We start from the raw sequence: 11,864 nt of genomic DNA, 5'->3' as shown, positions 1-11,864 counted from the left end.
GGAATTTATATTCCAACAGATGGGTTTTCCATCACTGTTGTGACAGAGTAACCCGTTCACTGTGATCTACATTAGGCCGCATGTCTTCTTTTTTGGAAAGTCCTGCACAATCAGGTTGATGCAATGCGTTAAACACAAAGCCCCATAACAGCCACCATTTACCATGGCCTTGACTACATGACTGCCATTATCCGTGGAACCAATCTAATTCTAAGATCTCTGGGATACAGCCATTCAATTACCTTGCTGTTAAAGTCTTTCAAGATGTGTACAGCTGTATGTGATTTCCCTATGATGAACAACGCTACAGTTGCATGTTGCTGAATGCCCTTAAAAGTTTCTACAGTGCTGAGACCTGCAGACAGCTTTTGCCTAGCCCCACAAAAGAGATCCAGTATGCAGTGAGGCACGTGTAATCAGTTGCTTGACAAATGGTCCACATGTCTGTCGTCAGGTGGGTAGCGGGAACCGAACTCAACTGCAAAGCTTGCCCAACTATTTGCAGCCCATTGTGATGGACAGCTAGAACTGCAGCTCTGGCAAAATAGGTCCTGTTGGGAACCCTCCATTTCAGGTGGGTACCTGCCACAAATTCTAAAAATGTCACTCCTTTTACAAAAGAGGAGGAGGTCCAGCGCTAACATTTTAGCCAGCTTCCCATTGTACAAACGATCCCCTTTATGGTTGCGTTCATAGGGCCACTTTTGCCTAAACATACCCGTAATCGTAGTGTGCATTGTTTTCTTATGTGGTGTCACTGACGCAGGTGATTTCTAAAGAGAATCAGGAGGTGGTAGACTCATTGTGCGTCTTGGGAGAATAACTATGTGCGGGGTGTGTACATCTGGGTTTTGTGCCATTTCAAGGTTGTTGATGCAGGTAATGCTGGCACACTGCAGGGGATAGGGTTTCTTTGTGTAAAGCTATCATCCTCCTCTTCCTCATCATCTCCTTCTATCATAGTGATCAGAGCTGCTTCCCCTCACTCATTCCCACCAGCAGCTACCTTTTTATAGGGCTCCTCCCACCGGATTGAGTGATGTGTTTTCATGTGTGTTGTTTGGCCTCCAGTACCTTATTGTGAACCAGGCTTACCTCGACGAACACTTGTATGGAAAATGGGGCTTAGTGCAATGAAATCCTCCTGTTTGCTAATCGTAAAGCAATTCCAAACTGGGGGGAGAACTTTCTGTGTGTGTGTTGATTGTCTCTCTTCAGTCTGTACTTCAACTGAGATAGTGGTGGGTGCAGGTCTCAGTGAGTGCCTTACACATATGGAAGCTAGCACTGGTGGTGGTGGAGCCAGTGCTATATTCCTCTGAGCAGGTAAATAGGAGAGGTAGTTGTGCTGTCCTCTGAGCAGCCTTCTATACTGACAATCACTGGCTCATTCTTGTCCTTTTACAGAATTCTAAGACTTTCAGGAACTTTCATTTTCCCTTGTCTCTCATGGCCGGTCTTGGAGTAGTATGGGGTCCAATCCTTGTCCAGATCATCAGAAGGGTGCTTAAAGAAGATGGTGGAGTAACCTTTCTTTTTCTTGCTGGAGATTGTGAAGCCAATGGTTAAAAAGAGCTACATCTTGCTTAGCAGAAAGCTTAATGTCCTATTCTGGTCCTACTTAAGGAAGAACTGATGTTAGCTATGGCTCCTTTTGTCCACTTTGCTCAGTTTCCTGTGACAATTGGGTGCTTTGTGGCTGAGACAAGTATAGTGCAGACTCACTACTTGTTGCCAAGATTGAAGTGGCTGCCTCACTGAGAGACATAGATTAGAGCTTAGGCTGGGCTTGAGCCATTGATACAGAAGTGCTGCTCCCAGCTTTTTGCCCAGAGGCAAACCATGTCCAGCCACGGCCGGTGGAGGGAGTTTCGGTGGGGCAGAAAGGCGGGGAGGGGCAGGGTGGGCGGTGCTAAAACCAGAATATGGATAATTGGAGGTAAGTAAACAATTTTATTAATAAAAACGAATTTCGTAGAGCGCACTGCCTCGCATTTTGCGATGCAGGGCGCGGTACGAAATTCATTTTATTTATTAAATTGTTTACTTACCTCCAATTATCCATATTCCGGTTTTTAGCACCTCCCACCCTACCCCTCCCCCACCCCGCCTTCCTGTCCTACCGTAACTCCCTCCACGGGCTGCGGCTGACCATGGCTCCTGAAAAAGGTGGTGGGTGGCACACCAGTGGTGACACTGGCAATCTGCTTCTTCTTCTTCTCCTCACTGGCTACTATCTTGGCAGGAACACCTTTCTTTGAGGTCATATTAAAGCTCTGTTTGTAGGCAATTAGCTGCAGAAGCAGGCAGAGGAGGACTCTAGTTGTGTGGTTGTGTTGGTGTCACTTTATGACAACCTTCTTTCTGGCAGTACTGTCGGTCATATCTCTTGAGCACCTATGTAAACAAACAAGAAAATCATTCAGTGAAACGTGGCATTTTTTCATTTTGAATTATTCATAAAGACAATAGTAAGTTTATCCCAAATATTCAACAATAGTGTATTCATTCCATTCCAATTCCAACCATATAATAATATTCTAATTAGGATAACAACAACAGATTTAATAGTTTGCTTTATGTGTCTTTAAGATGGGACACCTGTGGCAGGCAGGTGGGTTCAGGGAAAATTTTAATAATCCTTAAAAACATGAATACTGGTGTGCGCCTATGGCTAAGAGACCTATGGTAGGCAGCGGTGCAGGGAAATATGGAATAATCATTAAAAAAAAGTGTATGCTGGTGTGCACCTATTATTAACAACAAGGGGTGGTGAGGGACAGAGTCTCTGAATTAAGCAGAAAGCTCTCACCCAGTCAAAAGATCAGGGCTAGATCCAACACCGTTTTTTAGCTCACTGCACCATCCCAGTTTCAGAACCTGGCTGTATGCAAATTAGTCTGTTCCTGTCCCAGTGCATGATGGGAACAGGGCAAACCAAACTACAAAAGCCAATTCTTACACTGGGAAGGAAACAAGCTCCCGGGGACCGGTTTCTGGCATTACAGCCGTCTTCGGCCCGGTTTGCTTGAATCCTGATGGTGCAATGAGCAAGGGTCTCACATCTGAGAATACCCTTCCACGCTTAGGGTGGACAAAATTATTAACAACAAGGGGTGGTGAGGGACAGAGTCTCTGAATTAAGCAGAAAGCTCTCACCCAGTCAAAAGATCAGGGCTAGATCCAACACCGTTTTTTAGCTCACTGCACCATCCCAGTTTCAGAACCTGGCTGTATGCAAATTAGTCTGTTCCTGTCCCAGTGCATGATGGGAACAGGGCAAACCAAACTACAAAAGCCAATTCTTACACTGGGAAGGAAACAAGCTCCCGGGGACCGGTTTCTGGCATTACAGCCGTCTTCGGCCCGGTTTGCTTGAATCCTGATGGTGCAATGAGCAAGGGTCTCACATCTGAGAATACCCTTCCACGCTTAGGGTGGACAAAATTATTAACAACAAGGGGTGGTGAGGGACAGAGTCTCTGAATGAAGCAGAAAGCTCTCACCCAGTCAAAAGATCAGGGCTAGATCCAACACCATTTTTTAGCTCACTGCACCATCCCAGTTTCAGAACCTGGCTGTATGCAAATTAGTCTGTTCCTGTCCCAGTGCATGATGGGAACAGGGCAAACCAAACTACAAAAGCCAATTCTTACACTGGGAAGGAAACAAGCTCCCGGGGACCGGTTTCTGGCATTACAGCCGTCTTCGGCCCGGTTTGCTTGAATCCTGATGGTGCAATGAGCAAGGGTCTCACATCTGAGAATACCCTTCCACGCTTAGGGTGGACAAAATTATTAACAACAAGGGGTGGTGAGGGACAGAGTCTCTGAATTAAGCAGAAAGCTCTCACCCAGTCAAAAGATCAGGGCTAGATCCAACACCGTTTTTTAGCTCACTGCACCATCCCAGTTTCAGAACCTGGCTGTATGCAAATTAGTCTGTTCCTGTCCCAGTGCATAATGGGAACAGGGCAAACCAAACTACAAAAGCCAATTCTTACACTGGGAAGGAAACAAGCTCCCGGGGACCGGTTTCTGGCATTACAGCCGTCTTCGGCCCGGTTTGCTTGAATCCTGATGGTGCAATGAGCAAGGGTCTCACATCTGAGAATACCCTTCCACGCTTAGGGTGGACAAAATTATTAACAACAAGGGGTGGTGAGGGACAGAGTCTCTGAATTAAGCAGAAAGCTCTCACCCAGTCAAAAGATCAGGGCTAGATCCAACACCGTTTTTTAGCTCACTGCACCATCCCAGTTTCAGAACCTGGCTGTATGCAAATTAGTCTGTTCCTGTCCCAGTGCATGATGGGAACAGGGCAAACCAAACTACAAAAGCCAATTCTTACACTGGGAAGGAAACAAGCTCCCGGGGACCGGTTTCTGGCATTACAGCCGTCTTCGGCCCGGTTTGCTTGAATCCTGATGGTGCAATGAGCAAGGGTCTCACATCTGAGAATACCCTTCCACGCTTAGGGTGGACAAAATTATTAACAACAAGGGGTGGTGAGGGACAGAGTCTCTGAATTAAGCAGAAAGCTCTCACCCAGTCAAAAGATCAGGGCTAGATCCAACACCGTTTTTTAGCTCACTGCACCATCCCAGTTTCAGAACCTGGCTGTATGCAAATTAGTCTGTTCCTGTCCCAGTGCATGATGGGAACAGGGCACGGCCGGTGGAGGGAGTTTCGGTGGGGCAGAAAGGCCGGGCGGGGGAGGGGCAGGGTGGGCGGTGCTAAAACCAGAATATGGATAATTGGAGGTAAGTAAACAATTTTATTAATAAAAACGAATTTCGTAGAGCGCACTGCCTCGCATTTTGCGATGCAGGGCGCGGTACGAAATTCATTTTATTTATTAAATTGTTTACTTACCTCCAATTATCCATATTCCGGTTTTTAGCACCTCCCACCCTACCCCTCCCCCACCCCGCCTTCCTGTCCTACCGTAACTCCCTCCACGGGCTGCGGCTGACCATGGCTCCTGAAAAAGGTGGTGGGTGGCACACCAGTGGTGACACTGGCAATCTGCTTCTTCTTCTTCTCCTCACTGGCTACTATCTTGGCAGGAACACCTTTCTTTGAGGTCATATTAAAGCTCTGTTTGTAGGCAATTAGCTGCAGAAGCAGGCAGAGGAGGACTCTAGTTGTGTGGTTGTGTTGGTGTCACTTTATGACAACCTTCTTTCTGGCAGTACTGTCGGTCATATCTCTTGAGCACCTATGTAAACAAACAAGAAAATCATTCAGTGAAACGTGGCATTTTTTCATTTTGAATTATTCATAAAGACAATAGTAAGTTTATCCCAAATATTCAACAATAGTGTATTCATTCCATTCCAATTCCAACCATATAATAATATTCTAATTAGGATAACAACAACAGATTTAATAGTTTGCTTTATGTGTCTTTAAGATGGGACACCTGTGGCAGGCAGGTGGGTTCAGGGAAAATTTTAATAATCCTTAAAAACATGAATACTGGTGTGCGCCTATGGCTAAGAGACCTATGGTAGGCAGCGGTGCAGGGAAATATGGAATAATCATTAAAAAAAAGTGTATGCTGGTGTGCACCTATGGCCTAAGACACACGGACCTATGGCAGGTTGGGGGTGCAGGAAAAATAAATAATCCCTAAAACAAAAGTGAATGCTGGTGTACACCTATGGCCTAAGAGACATGTGGCAGGCAGTGGGTGCAAGGCCAAATGGAATAATCCTTAAAAAGTGAATGCTGGTGTCTAGCTATGGCCTGAGACTCCGAGAACTATGGCAGGCTGAGGTGAAGTAAAAATGGAACAAACCTTAAAAAAAGTGAATGCTGGTGTGCACCTATAGCCTATGAGACCTTTGGCAGGCAGGGTGTGCAGGGGAAAATGAAATAATCCTTATAAAATGTAATGCTGGTGTGCGCCTATGACCTAAGACTCAGACACATATGGCAGGCTAAGGGTGCAGGGAAAAATTCATTAATCCTTAAAAAAAAGGTGAATGCTGGTGTGTGCCTATGGCCTAAGAGACCTATGGAAGGTAGGGGTGCAGGGAAAATTCAAATAATGTATAAAAGAAATAATTGGTGGTGTATCAATATGGACTAGGAGAAATACTATGGGAGGCAAGGAGGTGCAGGGAAAAATTAAAAAAATGCATATAATATTACACAAGTAATGTACACACATACCACAATGTTCCTCAAGCATATTAAACAGATATCAGGGTGGGATATTAAAAAAAGGAACAAAGAACAAAAAGGCATAGCCATCTTCTATCGATGTCCCTAGAAAATAGCATTGGAAACTGAGAAAAAATGATTTAACACACTAACTGATTAATGGCTATTAGAGGTGGGCGGAATTTGCGTAATCATGGTACGCAAATCTCCGCAATACTGTAAAAAATCTCTACGAACACGCAGAAATTCCGCGAACACGTGGAATTGCTTGTTTGTGATGCTCTATTACTGTTCGCAATCGTTGTTTGCATGTTCAGGGGAAAATATCTTGCGTGAACACATTTGAGAACGCGAACAAGCAAAAAATTTCGCGAAGGTGCAGAAAGCAGAATTTTGGGCAATTTTGCGTTCTCCGCGGAACGCAAAATTACCCAAATTCCGTGAGCGGAACGGAATTTACCGCCCACGCCTAATGGCTATACAAAATGGTCGCTGGCCACATGTTAAAAAAAAAACAACCAGAAAAGAGGAGTGGACAACAAAAACATATGCAGGCCTATGGCAAAAGCACACTGGCTAGCAACACAAAATGGCCGCAGGCCACATGGTTAACCAACAAGGAGGCATGGTTAACAAAGACCACATGCAGGCCGGTAGCAATAGCACACTGTCTGGCTACACAAAATGGTACAAAAGGGGTGGTGATGGACGGAGCATGAGAACCAATCAAACACTCACAACCAGTCAACAGATCTGGTTTAATCCATCACTGTTCTTTAGCCCACTCGGCCACCCCAGTTCAGACATGGCCATATGCAAATCAGTCTGACTGTGTGCCTCATGGGAACAGTCCAGCCTGAACTGCCAAGCCATGCCTTCCCTGGACCGGAAACAAGCTTCCTAGGACCGCTTTCTGGCATTACAGCCGTCTTCAGCCAGGCTTGCTTGAATCCAGTGGCAAAGTGAGCAAGGGACTCACGTCTGAGCATACCCTGCCAACTTATGGCGAACAAAGCGGTACAAAAGGGGGTGGTGATGGACGGAGCATCTGAACCAATCAAACACTCACACCCAGTCAACAGATCTGGGTTTAATCCGTCACCGTCTTTTAGCCCACTCTGCCACCTCAGTTCAGACATGGCCATATGCAAAGTTGTCTGACCGTGTGCCTCATGGGAACAGTCCAGCCTGAACTGCCAAGCCAAGCCTTCCCTGGTCCTGAAACATGCTTCCTAGGACTGCTTTCTGGCATTACAGCCGCCTTCAGCAAGGCTTGCTTGAATCCAGTGCCAAAGTGAGCAAGGGACTCACGTCTGAGCATACCCTGCCAACTTATGGCAAACAAAGCGGTACAAAAAGGGGTGGTGATGGACGGAGCATCTGAACCAATCAAACACTCACACCCAGTCAACAGATCTGGGTTTAATCCATCACCGTCCTTTAGCCCACTCTGCCACCTCAGTTCAGACATGGCCATATGCAAATAAGTCTGGCCCTGTGCCTCATGGGAACAGTCCAGTCCGAACTGCCAAGCCATGCCTTCCCTGTACCAGAAACGAGCTTCCTAGGACCGGTTTCTGGCATTACAGCCGTCTTCTGCCAGGCTTGCTTGAATCCAGTGGCAAAGTGAGCAAGGGACTCAAGTCTGAGCATACCCTGCCAACTTATGGTGAACAAAGCGGTACAAAAGGGGGTGGGGCTACACAAAATGCCCATTGGCCACATGGTCAAACAACAAGGAGGAATATACCATGAAGAACACATGCAGGCCTATGGGAAAAGCAAACTAGCTGGGAAAACGAACTGGACACCGGCCACATGGTCAAACAACAAGGGTTGGTCATCAAAGAACACATGCAGGCTGATGGCAAAAGCACACTGACTGGTTTCACAAAATGGCCACCGGTCACATGGTTAAACAACAAGAAGGCATGGACAACAAAGAACACATACAGGCCTATGGCAAAAGTACACTGACTGATTACACAAAAAGGCTTCCAGCCACAAGGTTAAACAACAACAAGCATGGAGGATTGGAAACATTAGAACACACACAGGCCTATGGCAAAAGGACACTGGCTGGCCATGCTACACAAAATGGCTGCTGACTACATGGTTAAACAACAAGGAGGCATGGACAAAAAAAACACATCCAGGCCTATGGACACTTACTACACAATATGGCAGCAGGCCACATGGGATTGAGAACAAAGAAAACATGGTTGCCTATGGTTAACACACACACACACACACCCACACACACACACACACACACACACACTGGCCAGACAAAGCAGGCACACCAAACAATGAACAAAGCACTACCATTAATTCAGTAATGCCAAAAACAAAAATTAAGTCAGCTATAATAATTTTACAACACACATTCTGCCAAGGCATCAGATATTACCACACAAAAATACACTTGTTACAGGAAAAGATAGTGAATTACAAAAAAAACATTTTTGCATTTAATCCTTTGCCATCCCAACATATTCCACATGAACAGTTGTTTCATATACCCAGTGATTAATGTACAGGATGGATGGCCCATTGGCAGACTAGGCCACATGGTAAAACAAATGAATAGTGCAAATTTAATAAACATGGAGAAAAGGTACTGAACAATGCAACATTTTTCTCTTATAAAAGCTAAAAAATTGAGTGCAAAAATATTAGGCCCCTACTGTGACTCTAGACCACCCACCACAATCAAATTTGAAAATTTTATAAAAGGAGAAATACATACTGGGGAATGCCCTCTTTCAAACTTATTGAACGTGTTTAAACGCACTTGTTGCAATGTCACAAAAACAAAGTCCTTAAAATCCAAAGGTGTGCATGCAGCAGGAATAGCAGAGAAAGAGAGTGATACTTTCACCTCAAAATCCAAATGAAAAGTGAACAGAAGATGGACAAAACACTGGGAGGAGAACTCTGGACAGGAAAAGGAACTTGGAGTCTCTGTGGCACTTTCTTCCTGTTGAAAAATAAGTAAAAGTAAATAAATTGCTTTCTGCAGTAAAAAAAACAACCTGAACCACCCACCAGTAAAATATTCACTTGAAGAGGTATTTTCAAGTGGATTTAGCTGCTTCTCAAATAGAGCATCTACTCGAGAGGCATCTGCGGCCGCATCCGTTCACCATTGTCACAAAATGGTGCTGAAAAGCTCTGTGGCAACTGGAAATTGTGCTAGCAAATATCAAATCTTGCTCGCGCTTGCAAGCACACATTATAGGGCCTCGCATTGTTCCCATAAGCATGCCGAGTCTCGAACGGCAGAAAAATTCCACGGTGCACGAATTGGCAGAAAGTCTGTGTTACACGCACAACGTGGAGTTACCAAGTTCCTCCAACTCCAGGAGAGGATTTTATAATTCCACCCAGGCCTAGTTTTACATTACTGTCTCTGCGTTTAATATCACTGGGCAGATGTTTTAGCATTGGGCATTGTGGCCTACACTCTCATATCTATCATGGCGTGGAGGTGGAGAGGCTCTGAGCATTGATCTCAAGGCATTGTACGACTCTACCTATTAGCAAAGGAAGCCCGTCCAATGACCTTCTGCAGACCTTGAGACTCAAGAGTGAGCACGGGACACCAGAGACCTTTATGTTTTTTTTAAACCCCCTGACTCAACTGCTGCATTCTCTCTCGCGTATTTCTGAAGCCATGTTCCGTACTGGGGCTAAAGGTCAACATTTTACACTTCCTCCAAGCGAGCCCATCTGTACTATGCATAGGTTGAAGTAAAAGCAAGCCAGTATTAGTCGATCTCCTGGGCATTGAAGGCTGAACTTTCAGGGGTCGAAGTGTTAGGGCTGAAAACGTAAGCGCTCTTTGTCTGAAGGCTTCATTTTCCTCTCTTCAAGTAGCGACACTACTGCACTAAAGACAACTATTTCAAAAAAGCTTTTAAGACGTGGAGGTTTCAATGTAAGTTCAGATGATACGTGAGACTGTCTAAACACAAGAACTGGTGTTCCTGTACAGGATACAATAATGCTTTTGTGTCTGCTGGAGACAGTGCAGCACCGCAGTGTTGTGTGCAAAACCGTTACATATTAGTTTCCATTCTGATTTGCAAAGTCCTTTTTTTTTTACTCAATTGCAAGTTTTTTAGTAGCTGAGTGATAGAATGAAAAAAGCACCGTCAGAATTTGGAACGTGGCCTTTACTGAACAACACTAATGCTATCCGATGCAAAGCCTCTGAGACCGGACCAACATAGTTCACACGCTTCGGCTCCTATTTATAGACGTGACTCCCTTCTGCAATGTCAACTGAAACATTAATCCTTGTTTCAAGTCACAGACTCTCAAATGTCAGCTCCCACTGGCTGCAGAGTTCTCTTTCAGTTTGTACCGGGATGGAGCCGTCGGAAGAAACTAGCCCTCTCGCAGGGGATAACTTGTTGGAAGTTCCCACATTAAACGAAGCCTATGAGGATGACGAAGAGGTGAAGGTTACGTTCAAGCCACGCTTTTCACCACTTCCGAGAAGGCGCAGTTCGGTTTCTTCCGACGATGCAGAGTGCGAGGCGCCCTCCAGTGTTGCACGGAAAGTTTCATTCGCTGATGCTTTTGGACTCAACCTTGTGTCAGTTAAGGAGTTTGACACATGGGAAATACCGACTACATCCCAAAATGATACCTTCGAAGACGAGCATACAGTGGTCGATGAGTTCTATTTGTTGTCTCGGTTTGAGGTCCCTTCCAGGGAGGAAGTGCTGCAGAAAATTCACCAGCAGAAAGTATTGCTAGAGGCAGTCGAATTCCTTCCGGGGTCAGCGTCTCTAAGTTGCATTATACGGGTGCTGAATGTTTCTTTCGAAAAACGAGTATTTGTTCGAATGACTCTGGATGACTGGTTGAGTTATTATGACATTTTGGCGGAGTATGTCCCCAATTCGTGTGATGGCGAAACTGACCAGTTTTCCTTTAGGATGTCACTGGTGCCTCCTTATCTCAAAGATGGGGCCAAACTCGAGTTTTGTATACGTTATGAGACTTCAGCTGGTACATTCTGGGCAAACAACCATGGTAACAATTACCAGCTGTTATGCCACAAGAAAGAGGCAGCCGCGGGGGCGGATAAAGAACCTGAGGATGTTGCAGATAAATTCAAGAAAAGTTGCCTAAAGACAAGTCAAAGGTAATGAGGATTATTGATGGTATTTTATAGAAAATATGTTATTTTTATGTGTTACTTAGTTTATGCCATACATGCTGTTTGACTATGCTGCAAGACTCGAAGGCATGTTCAATTTGAAATTGTGTGTTCTTCTGAACTTGTCTTATTTGTTTTCTGAGATATTGCAGCAGTGAGCTGACCACATCATGTTGGGACCTGACTAGTGGCTTCTTGGGGGCAGGTGCACTGCGACGAAAGCAGCCTTGGAATGTGTCTTACTTGTTGGCTTGATAGGGCTCAGCGATGAGGCCGGGGTGTTGTTCATGAATCCACCATTGAGTGTCCGCCAATCTTTGCCAGGATTAACCAATTCAGACTGATATCAACAAAGGATTATTTTGATTGAGTGAGGAAGCCTTCTACTTGTTGTCTTCCACATCCCCTCATACGTCCTGGGAGCTATTTGGGAGTGTGGGGACAATTAGCATAAAGGTGAATGATCAACATCCATATTTGGCATGACACACAGACTGCAACCACTTCCGGTCTAAAGGCCA

The 11,864-nt window shown here is 45.2% G+C and overlaps 1 protein-coding gene across 1 annotated transcript in view; it reads left to right on the top strand.

Annotated features, from left to right (window-relative positions):
* The first annotated feature begins 10,503 nt into the window (after positions 1–10,503).
* The window catches only part of PPP1R3A (protein phosphatase 1 regulatory subunit 3A), a 334,887-nt gene continuing 333,526 nt past the window's right edge, over positions 10,504–11,864 (top strand). The window contains exon 1 of the mRNA XM_086919349.1: positions 10,504–11,328. Coding sequence (XP_086775475.1) covers positions 10,544–11,328 — 785 coding nt within the window. The 5' untranslated portion in view covers positions 10,504–10,543. The remainder of the gene's footprint in view (positions 11,329–11,864) is intronic.

This window comes from Lissotriton vulgaris, chromosome 1_1, assembly GCF_964263255.1.
Source record: "Lissotriton vulgaris chromosome 1_1, aLisVul1.2, whole genome shotgun sequence".
Lineage (NCBI taxonomy): Eukaryota > Metazoa > Chordata > Amphibia > Caudata > Salamandridae > Lissotriton > Lissotriton vulgaris.
The sequence above is the reverse complement of the archived record's forward strand: the minus strand, read 5'-3'. Positions and strand labels throughout refer to the sequence as shown.